General features: G+C 44.9%; 1 protein-coding gene across 21 annotated transcripts in view; it reads left to right on the forward strand.

The window, feature by feature from the left end:
* The window catches only part of Arntl (aryl hydrocarbon receptor nuclear translocator-like), a 135,656-nt gene extending 124,295 nt beyond the window's left edge, over window positions 1-11,361 (forward strand). For 9 of the 21 annotated variants that reach the window (XM_006507246.4, XM_006507248.3, XM_006507245.3 and 6 more), the window contains 6 exons: window positions 576-726; window positions 1,559-1,647; window positions 3,238-3,361; window positions 5,851-5,944; window positions 10,029-10,131; window positions 10,694-11,361. In XM_006507246.4, the coding sequence (XP_006507309.1) occupies window positions 576-726; window positions 1,559-1,647; window positions 3,238-3,361; window positions 5,851-5,944; window positions 10,029-10,131; window positions 10,694-10,854 (722 nt within the window). In that variant the 3' untranslated portion in view covers window positions 10,855-11,361. Of the gene's footprint in view, window positions 1-575; window positions 727-1,463; window positions 1,648-3,237; window positions 3,362-5,850; window positions 5,945-10,028; window positions 10,132-10,693 lie in introns of those variants that run through there. The other 12 variants (NM_007489.4, NM_001357070.1, NM_001243048.1 and 9 more) reach the window with 4 other exon arrangements.
* The last annotated feature ends 326 nt before the right edge of the window (window positions 11,362-11,687 follow it).

Genomic DNA, 11,687 nt, shown 5'->3' on the forward strand with positions numbered 1-11,687 from the left:
TTGTCCTATCTGTGACCCTGTCACCTGTGCCTGGATGCTAGCCCCTGTCACCCCTTAGCCTTTACGCAGTTCTTTCCTGCTCTTGGATAGTGTGTTCAAGGAGCCTCAGTCACTCCCCTCCAAAGGGCAGGAGCCATATTCTGCCTCTTTTGTCTCTCATACTTGGGACTTGAAAAGTGCTCGTGATGTCTGTTTCTCAAAGGATGAGATCTGAACACATCAGTGGCCTCTACTGACTCAGATTTGCTAAACTGGCCAAGGACTGTTTTGTCCTGGGGCTTTGTGATAGGAAAGGAGCATGGCTGGTGCACAGGTCACAGCTGACTTGAGTGTTCCTGAAAGCTTTCATTCTCATAGACTCTGGAAAGGTGTGACAGCTTGGTAAATACACCGAAAGTGTGAGTTAGACCCTTGGGTGCCTCCTGTCTGCGCACTGACCACATGCCCCCCTTGGCTTTCTAAGGGTGATGCTTGCAAGGGAGCTGAGAACCTTAGGATCCGGGGTTAGGTGACCTGTTTAACATAGTCACTGGTTTGAGGAAACGATAACAATTGTGTCTTCTCTGCATTCTCAGTTTTACAGACAAGAGAAAAGATCACAACTAATTGCTATAAGTTTAAGATCAAAGATGGTTCTTTTATCACGCTACGAAGTCGATGGTTCAGTTTCATGAACCCGTGGACCAAGGAAGTTGAATACATTGTCTCAACCAACACTGTTGTTTTGTGAGTATCCTCTGAGCTATATATTACCCTTGCTTCAAATGGGGGCAGGGGGTGTCTTGGGATCTTTACCTGGGACAAAGGGTACAGGCAATAGGCAGTATCCACATTTTAATGTCACCTTACTAGTATCTCCTGACGGGAGGAAGCCAGGAAACATTGTTAACCAATGACAGGCATTGGCTGTTCCTCCTACATGTTCCCCACTAGTGAGACTCACTCCAGGAGACAGCCAATTCTTGAAACCCTAAGTCCTAACCCCACAATATGGGCTTTGGTTTATGCTGGTGGAGGAGGTTGTCAACCATCAGTGAAAGACTTAGTTACATAGGTACTAGCTCTTTCTGGTCTTGGTTGCAGATGGGTGGGTCACCATGGCTAGCCAGCTAGTACCCCAAGTCTTGGCAGGAATACTCTCTCAAAGGCTTCTGCCACCTGTTAAGTGTGCAGGAGGAGAGAAAAGCCTTCTTTCACAAGATTCTTTATACCACCTTCACCCACATGTGGTTAGAGGCAGGCAGGGGCCTGGAGCTGTTGGCAGGTAGGAGAAAATGTGCTGTAGCAGCATGGGCAGGGAGGGGTACTGCTATAGCCATGTCTACTAAATTGTGTTGCCTAGAAATTAGGGAGGCCCAGGCAAGCAGTGAGTCCAAAGCTGGGATGCTGTCCATCATGTTATAGAACACTGAGGAGACCTGTTCAGACACTCAGACAGACACTTCATTTTCTGGCCTGTCCAGGTCCCGAGTGGACACCGGACTCCTTGGCCAAGGTGAAAGGTGCACGGTTCTGAGCAAGCCTGACTCATGTTTCCTTATTGCTGGGATGTTCACAGAGCCAATGTCCTGGAAGGCGGGGACCCAACCTTCCCGCAGCTAACAGCACCCCCCCACAGCATGGACAGCATGCTGCCCTCTGGAGAAGGTAACTATGTCCTGCTTGGGCATCGGGGCTTGCCTACAAGAAGCTGCTTATGACCAGATATTCTCCAAGTGTTCAGGGTATCCTGGTGTCATGCTCTATGGAGCAGATCTTGACATGATGTGCTGAGTCCCAGTCAGAATGGCTGCTGCCATGCTACTGGGATATTGTGAATGCATGTGGCTCTTTCTGGGGCTCTGTGCTCTCTCCCCTTTCATTCCCTGTTGCCCACAGGCTGCGATTTGATCTTTGGTGACTCACTGGCTCCTGCATTTGGGAGGAAGGTGTCTATTTGCATTGAGAATATTCCATATGCAGTGGGCTCCTTCCCTGTGGCTCAGCATTGACTCTCCTGTACCTGTCCTTCCTGAACTACTTTTGCTTGCATGGCTTCAGCCAGCCCCTTCCACTCATGACTCCCACGCCCACTCTCTGCTTTCCCAGACAGAACCACAGAGGCACTGAAATAAAGACTAACCCAAGCTTGTCTTCTGTACTGCCTTCATCCGGTTGTCAAAGCCAGAATTATTGGTTAGTCCCATTTCTCTGTGCAGCCAAATACACCATTCTGTCCTTTTTGTCTCTTAAACTCACCCATTGCCTCTGCACTGGTCCCTAACTTTAATCTCACCCTCATTTCTGTACTCCATTCTACATAACACACAGCATAACAACATTCTGGTTAGCAGTGGACCCATAAATGACAATTATTTTACCTACTGATGCCATAAATCACTGTGATGTCTAGAGTAACATATTACCCTCAACCTTGTTTAGAGCCATAAGTGCCATCTCTGTGGTCACCTATAGCACAGTACTCTATGTTGCTACCCAAGGACCAACAGGCCACACCCTATATAGCCTACAATGTATACCCTATAGGCTATTATGTCTAGGTTTGATCGGCATGACAAACTGACAAACTCAACTAAGGACACATTTCTCACGCTGCATCCCTACCATATCAGTGAAACATAGCTGCAGCTTGTGCTCTGTGTGGTGGACTTTTAGTAACGTACTTTGCTGCCAGTACGTTTTCTGGGCTAGGTCCCTTGGTCCTGATCTCCTTGTGGATCCTGTCTGATGGCTCCAGTACAGCATGCTCTGATTGCTGCGTCTGCCAGTTTCAAGCTCATGACCTAATCATCTTCCACAGACAGCTTGCAGTGGACTTCTAAACTCTGTCCTGCCCCAGTCCTCTTGCCCAGTGGTCCCGTGCCTGGGGCACTTTCCTGTCTTTGCTACCTCTCAAGCAAATTCAGAGTCCTCTTTCAAGAAGACTCAGCTCAGGGTGCCTCCTCCAAGAAGCCCCACCTGCTTGGAGGAGCCGAGTGTCCCATGCTCATGCCTTACCTGCTAAGGCCGTCACGCTTTGCTGTCGTGTCTCGAGTCCTGGCACATGAAGGAAAGTAACTGGTTCATGTCAGAACTTTGCCCTTGGGTGCTGAATAGAACCTCGAGCCTTCCCCTGCCCTGCCAGAACTGTTTTCCTGACAAGGTAGAACCTTGTTGTTCTACTTCAAGTGGGTCAGGAGGTTTTCATCTAACACTCGATAGCATCTCTTGCTCCTTTTTCTCCTTTCCTACTCTCAGATTCCTTTGTTGTAGGTGGCCCAAAGAGGACTCATCCCACTGTCCCAGGCATTCCAGGGGGAACCAGAGCCGGAGCAGGAAAAATAGGTCGAATGATCGCGGAGGAAATCATGGAAATCCACAGGCAAGTAATGCCTTGGGCTGCCCCTCCAACCGGCTGGGGCTCAGCACTCCACACCCACCCTCCACAGTGTGCACTGGTGCTTTGGGTCATCCCAGTTGGGTAGCAGGTTGCTGCTGATCAGCCAGGGATGCTGTGTATACCACACAGGACTATTCCGTTCCTCTGGCCCAGTCTAAAATAGAAACCATGCCTTCCTTTATCAAGAAGCTAGACCAAACAGGCCAGCGCTTAAGGAAAATCTCGGGGAGGCCCATTTCCTGAGATTTTGAATGTATTCCAAGGAGCTTCCTGGTGAGGAGGGATGTCCAGGAACATCACAGGACTGCAGTAAATCTGTGAGCAGCCACTGATTTCAGCCTTAACCAAAATACTTCTTCAGGCTACCTAGACTTAGTAATAGAGGCCAAGCAGTTCAACTGTTAACGGAGGCAGCTTTAACGGAGGGGGTGTCCTTTCCATATGGAAGCAGAGCTTGGTGGTGGCTGGCTGGGGTTCCGACCTGGGGCTGCATTCACCTGGCCATGCTTAGGAGAGACATCTAATCTTTGTATGCTGACTTAAGCCACTGACGGGAGGTAGTATGTCTTCCCTAGGGACCCTGTTGGGATTGTGAAGGAAAAACAGCATAGCATATAATAAACACCCAGAAACTGTCCTTAATCATAGGCATTGTGAGGGAAGCATTATTTTTAAGTCCGCCTGAATTTGGAGAGTCAAGAAGGTGGTAAGCAGATACTTAAAAATATAATTTTAATGGAACATAATTGTAAGGAAAGAGGTGGGGACCCAGAAAGACCAATATTCCCTCAGCCACTGACTCTGTTCATTCTCTAGTCAGCCAGAGGGGCTTTCTGTCCCATTTGAGGTCCAATCCGCAAAAGTGGGTTTGGCTGCTTGAGTCCAGCTCTGGAGGGAGATGGGGAGAGAGTATGATCGGCTTCAGACCAGCCACTGGGCTCTGAACATGGTATCAGAATGATCTTAAAATCCTTTCGTATATTTTCTTTGTGATAATAGGAATTCATGGATTAAGGCAAGCAAGGGTTTTGAACTTGGTCTCAGCTAAGGTTTACAGTAAAGGTAGGTGCTAAAAAGTCAGGAGTGTAGGTGCTAAAAAGTCAGGAGTGTAGGTGCTAAAAGTCCGGACTGCTCAGTCTGCGAGCAGTGTGAATAGTGTTCAGGGCACTCTAACTGGCCAGACTTCCTGAAGGAAGGAAGCACAGACCTCTAAAGGGAGAGGGTTAAGACTCCTACTGCATAATCCCAAGCAGTTTGGACTATACGGATTTTCCAAGATGCCGTTCACTGTAGGATACTGAGCAGATATCCAAAATGCTGTGCTATGCTTTGTGGAAGCTCACTAGAATAGGGATAGACGAAGGGGGTGTGCTTCCTAACTCAGTTCTGTCCTATAGAGAAATCAGCATCTAGAACCAGGCGCTGAGGGTAAAGAGGAATGGGAAGAAAGCAGTTCCAGGATGGGGAACCTGGGAAAGGTGGCTGCACAGGCCTGCATCCTAAGGAGTCAGTGTTGGGTGAAACTCGTCCGTTTCTGGGTTTCTAGCCGTCTGCATGTATGTGGTGTCCATGATCGAGCTGTATCTGAGTTTGAGGAGTTTCTAGTCTAGGAGACAGAAAACCTGTTTTCTCACAAATCGTCAATGCAGGCCAGGAGCCAATTCTTAGATGTAGACACTTTAGCCGCCCGAACCAGCCTGTGTTCATCATGGAGGCGCTGAAAGCCTGGTGCTAACAGAGCTGCCTCCATACTCCCCACACTCTGGCTCCAGCTTGGATGGGAGCAAGGACTCCTGAAAGCACAACTAGCACATAAACTCTTGCTCCAAGCCACAGCTTCTCTCCCTAGGGTCGCCAGCCTCACAGATGTGGTTACAGTTCTGAGTCTCCTAACCTACGGTAGTGGGAGAGTCTGAAAAAATCCCAGATCCATCTTTAACCGCTCACTATCCAAGAAGGCTGCTACTGTTTACCGACTGCTTGTCTCCTTTGAAAGTGTGCCTGCCCTGCACTGCTACCTTCCGTTTCCTAGGGACACTCATTAGTAAACGTTGCTCTACATCCAATTCATGATAGCAAAGATGGTGGCTAAACTTCTGAGGGCTCCAGCTCACCTGTATTCTATGAAGAAATAAAGCTGGCCCCTTCAAATTAATCAACCTGAATCCAAACTCTAATCCAAAGGCTTTGACAGTTATTGCTTTTGGAGTCTATATATTCTAGATCAGATACATGTAGAACAATCCAGCTTTGGAATAAGGCTTTCTTTATTGGAGCACAGCTGCACTTATGTATTACATGCAGCCTGCTGTGACTGAGACCATATAGCCTACAGAGCCGAGCTATTTGGCCCTTATAGAACATCTGCTAGTCCTTACCCTAGCTCCTTATTCTCCGTACCCTAGCACCTCCCCAGCCCCACTGCCCCTCTAAAGGCCTTGTAACTATCGTAACCAGCTCTTCTCTAACAGGATAAGAGGGTCATCGCCTTCCAGCTGTGGCTCCAGCCCGCTGAACATCACAAGTACGCCTCCCCCTGATGCCTCTTCTCCAGGAGGCAAGAAGGTAAGCATGATGGCTTAGACTAAGAGGGCCTCTGCCCACATCCTGAAACCCTAGAGGCTGGACTACAGAATTGCTGGGATTTCTTGTATAAGTCAAGACATTCTTTCTCCTTAAAATGAGCACACTTGTGTGCAGCTGGGACTTAGGGCGGCTTGCTGACTTGCTGGGTGTGTGTGTGTGTGTGTATGTGTGTGTGTGTGTGTGTGTGTGTGTGTACTCTGTGCATTTGGGAAAGCAGGAAGAATATTCTGAGGAAAGAGGAACTTCATTCTTTTTAAGGGCACAATTAAAGACTTCCTCCTTTAGGGGCAGGATTAAGAAGGACCCATAGGACCTTACTGCCAGGGATTTCAAGCGAATGGATACTAGTTAGTAAAAGCAAAGGTATTAGCCATACATCGAAAGTCAAGCCAGGCTTTGTAGCTGAACATTTGGAGATCTGTCACCAAAATATGTCTCTATGATGTGATAGTAGCAGCCTCAAGTACTTCATCAATCACCAACCCTCATGAAGATGACACTATAGAGATTTATAGAGGTCTGGAAAACACCTATTTTCCTCTTTACTAGAGAATTTGCAAAGCTATGTAAATTATACTATTTTAAGTTAAAAATCTAATAATAGCACCCAGGATCAGGATGGCACAAGGAACTTTGTACGTCATCCCCCATCTCCTAGACACACACAGAGACTACTAGGAATGAACTCAGGTGTGATTCTCAAGAGACAAATAAATACCAGAAGCAAAGCAGAACTTTTCAAAGCTGGGCTCCTTACAGGCCCAGGTTAATCAGGTCTGGTGCTGTCAGGATGGGTGAGGGGGTGGCTGAGATGAGAGGAGGAAGGGCAACTGACTCTGCTTGATGTGAGTCTTCAGCAGGTTTCTATTTGAAAAGGGTTTTGATTCCTCCAGGAAATTGAAAAGCCAGCCAATTAATGGGTAAAAGCGCCATCATAGTTTGAAGCCTGGCTTTGTCACGTGCTAGTTATGCAATTGCTCATACCTTCTAAACTCCCAGTTTCCTTATTATGGGGCTGATATTGGCAGGAGAGCAGTGGTCTCTGTCCCTGAAGTTCTGTATGACAGTGAATGTGCAAGTGCCTGGCCCTTGGGACTGATTAAGAAAATATCAGCAGTAATGTGGCCTGCAAACCTACTGCCTGCCCTCTGTGCTTTTAGCTCCACTGGCCCTGTCCCCCTTTGACATAAGTCACCTTTCAGGCAGCTGGCTTCTTGGTATGGTCTGTGCTTATCCCTGGTACACACACACACACACACACACACACACACACACATACACACACACACACACACACACGGAAAATGCAAGCTCTCCTGAATTTTAACAATCCAGGTCTTCTGATGACCAGCAACTACCACACCCCATATCATAAAGCCTGAAGTGTTTTTGAGGTGTTTATGAAAGAAAAAAAAAACTTTCCTCTCTCACTGGCTTTTAAAAATGGGTCTAGAATAAAAATGGATTTTTTTTTTTTTTGTAGAAGTCCTTGGCAACAGGACTCATGAGAAAAGCATGATTGAGTTAAAAATAACTGCAGCATTAAATGGCTCAGCAAACCAGGGCAGAGGTGGCCCTTCAGTCAATTCAGTCTTGCCATTTAGCCGACATTGTTCCATTCGGATCAAGCTGCAAAGGGGAGACTGGCTGAGCCTCCATAGATCCCTGGGGGAGTTGGGACATGCAGAGGCATCAAGCCAAATTCAGTTAAGCAGATGTCACCTTTTAAGAGACTTTCAAGACCCTTTCTAGGATTTGCTAAGTTAGAGCTATTTGCGTAACAATGTTAAAAAGTTACCAGTTTTCAATGTGTATCTGTTTGCACTGATAACCATAAAAACCCATGTCATCAAACTCTTAGAAATCATTGTATTCTTCTCTATCACACACAATAAAATGTAAGCCAGCTTAACAGTGTCCTCAATGAAGCATTAGAAATGACTAACAGAGGGCCTGGAGATGGCCCAGCTGTCGAGAGCACCTGTTAAGAGGACCCAGGTTCGATTTCTAATACCTACATAGCTGCTCACACTGGAGTCTGTGACTCCAGTTCCAGGGGAGCTGACACCGCACTTTTGGCCTCCATGGGCACTGCACATGTGATATACTTAACATGTATTTATATATAAGCAAAGCACTCATATAAACATTGAAAAGACTATTAAAATGAAAAATTATGGAGCTTTACTGCATACCTACCACTCACTATCGTTGCTTCAAGAAGCGTACCTGTGTGGTTCTGTCACAAGCCGAACTGGCTGCTCCTTCCCATTTATTTGCAACTTCAAGGAAAACAACTGGCAGTGGTCAGATCTGGGCTTTCAGTCAAGCCTGGGATTTTCAGAAAACTTGTACCTGCTACTTGGAGCTCAATCCCTTCCTCAGATTTACACAATGACAAAAGTTTCACGTTAACTTAAAAGATGTGCTGACCAACACCCTCTAAGTCGGCGGTTCTCAACCTTCCTAATGCTATGACCCTCATGTTGTGGTGCCCCGCCCCCAACCATTAAGCTATTTTTGTTACTATTTCATAACTATAATTTTGCTGATACAGGTTGTAAATATCTAGTATGCAACCCCTGTGAAAGGGTCATTTGACCCCTAAGGGATAATGCCACAGGTTGAAAAAGGCTGCTATAAGTGATCAGTACAGGCTATTTCAAAGTTACCCAAGATCAATCCATTCTAAGTGAGCTAATACTCTCTAAGTGATCAGTGTAGACTATTTCAAAATCACCAAAGAAATATTCTTTCTGAATGCCAAGATATACCCATGGATTTTTAACATAACAGGCACTCACCGGAATTCCACACTCTAGTGAACACTTATGAGACATATACTTACGTGCTGAGGCATCATCAAAGAATGTTAGAATTGGCGAAAAGGCAAGACTTCATATAACCACTGTGTGTTGGGGGCTAAAATTTTCTTATACATGTCAAATTACATTTACACAGACTGAATGGAACAGGTGTAAGAATCTAGCGGAACTCTCTTAAGCCAGGCATTATATTTGCAAGTTATAAAGCATTAACACACTTCTAAAGGTTTTTGTAATGTTTGCTTTTTCATTAAAATACTTTTATTCAAGCTCATAGTTTATGTTTCAAAAATCATGTTATTTATATGAATGAACCCTACCTAAAACATTTCGGGGGCGGGGAGAGCAACAGTCATTTTTATGAATGTACAGGGATCCCCATATTGTACAACTGAACTGTAAAGAACCAAGTTGCAGTGCCATCTGCTGGCAAGGTCTGAAATTGGTGTTTCTGAAACCCAGCAGCCATTGTTTCCTAACTCTGTCTACCTCTCCAAGGCTGTTTCTGAAGCTTAGCCCAGGGCAGGGAAGCTTGGCAGTCCAGGTCAGAGTGTTTCTGGTGGGGGTGGGAATGGGACTTTAAGACAGTTCAACTTCTCCTATAGAGGAATGATAGCAATGATCACATCTTAGGAAGAGAAAATCAGGTTACTTAATTTAGTGCCTCTGGTATACCTGATGATCAAATGATGATCAAAGATTTACTTAAATGCTTTTTTTTCCTCGTTTTTCAAGTCAGGGTTTGTCTGTATAGTGGTAGCGCATGCCTTTAATCCCAGTACTTGGGAGGCAGAGGCAGGTGGATTTCTGAGTACTTAAGTGTTTTCTTGTCCTAGTTGTTTCTCTTCACAAATTATTACTGACCTCAATTACTTCAGCAGTTATCTGTTGGCATGTGTCACTCACTGCCTTACACTGGGATCAGTGATGTTTAAGCCTTGGCTTTAAATAAATACATGGGTGCTGTGATCCTAGCTAGCTGATTTACCCAGCTTTTGATATCTTCATGTACTGTGTAGAGAAAATATACTATGTAGAGAAAACAGTTTATAGAGGAGGCTGTTCCCCCTCATTATGACTGTTCTAACAGGTCCTTGCTTGATAGGGGGAAAAAATAGGAAATTGAACCCATTTGAAATCCCCCCACCCAACACCTTTCGTCTTCTTAAGTTACAGTGCATATGATAGTAATTTTCTATTTGAGTGGGAAACTTTACTTTGTCCCCTTTTATTTGCAGATTCTAAATGGAGGGACTCCAGACATTCCTTCCACTGGACTATTACCAGGGCAGGCTCAGGAGACCCCAGGGTATCCCTATTCTGATAGTTCTTCTATTCTTGGTAAGTGTGTTATCATTCACCTCCATGAGTGAGTAGTTTGCAAAATATCTTCTACAAAGAGGGTTTAAGAACTGATTACACAAGCTAGTTTTGAAGCAGTGGATAACAAAGTGGATGTGTGAACTGTTTAAATACTCCAGGGACCCATGTGCATCTAGAGCCGCCCAGGCATAGGTTTTCTCCCACATAGTGCAGTTTTTCCGAGGGAGAGCCCATACAGCTGCAGAGGCACTGAGTTCCCCAGTGACTCCAGCGCACCCAGCCCCTTCTCAATCTGCTTTTAGTTGCCATTGTTTCTAGAACCAACTCTTGACTAACTCGTTACCAAAATACTAAAATGGGTTCAACTCAAATTATTATTGCATTTTAAGGATTTTTGACCTTAATTTTTAGATGTTCTTTCTGAAAGGGTAGTAACAATGAAAAGTTATGGCAATGGAATCCCCCAAATAACCCCTTGCTCTTGTTAAATAAACGTCCTTATTGGTGTGTTGAGAAGTTGCTTTCCAAATATAAGTATGCTTTGTTATTCCTTACTGACAGTCCTTTCTTCCTTCCACAGGTGAGAACCCCCACATAGGCATCGATATGATAGATAACGACCAAGGATCAAGTAGTCCCAGTAACGATGAGGCAGCAATGGCTGTCATCATGAGCCTCTTGGAAGCAGATGCGGGGCTGGGTGGCCCCGTTGACTTTAGTGACTTGCCATGGCCGCTGTAGACACTACATTTGCTTTGGCAACAGCTGCAGTATCAAAGTGCATTAATGGTGAAGTTTTACAGTCTGTGAAGCTTACTGGATAGAGAGAGAACAGCTTTTATGTACTGACTCCATAAAAGCCACCTCAGAGCCATTGATACAAGTCAATCTACCATGTGTAACTTCAGACAAAGTGGAACTAAACCTGCTCCAGTGTTTCCTCATCATTGAGTTTGGGCTAGCTGTGGATAGCTTGCATTAATTGTATATTTTGGATTTTGTTTGTGTTGAATTTTTTAATCATTGTGCACAGAAGCATCATTGGTAGCTTTTATATGCAAAATGGTCATTTCAGATGTATGGTGTTTTTACACTACAAAGAAGTCCCCCATGTGGATATTTCTTATACTAATTGTATCATAAAGCTGTTTATTCTTCCTTGTAAGAATCCTTTACTATAAATATGGGTTAAAGTATAATGTATTAGACAGTTAAATATTTTTAATAAATGTTTCCCTTGTTCTATAAGTACTGTTCCCAATTGATAATTAGGAAGAAAATCTTCATATGCTACAGGGCTGGTTCATCCACTTCACCAGCGGTCTAAACACATTCCTGCTGTTATGTTTACAATGTCCTTTTGCTCTTATAATGACTTCTTCCATGCTACCAGCTTAGACATATTATAAAAATAGCTCACTTCCAAACTGTAGCCACCTCAACTTATATGAAAACAAAGATATCAACTCCAATTTCCAGTGCTTAGATTTCAAGATTACAAGCTGGCTTCTCTAGACCTGCAGTTACATGGTGTGCTCAAGTCTACCAGGGGTAGATGTAAGCGACGGCATCTG

Source organism: Mus musculus, chromosome 7 (genome assembly GCF_000001635.26).
Source record: "Mus musculus strain C57BL/6J chromosome 7, GRCm38.p6 C57BL/6J".
NCBI classification, from domain to species: Eukaryota; Metazoa; Chordata; class Mammalia; order Rodentia; family Muridae; genus Mus; species Mus musculus.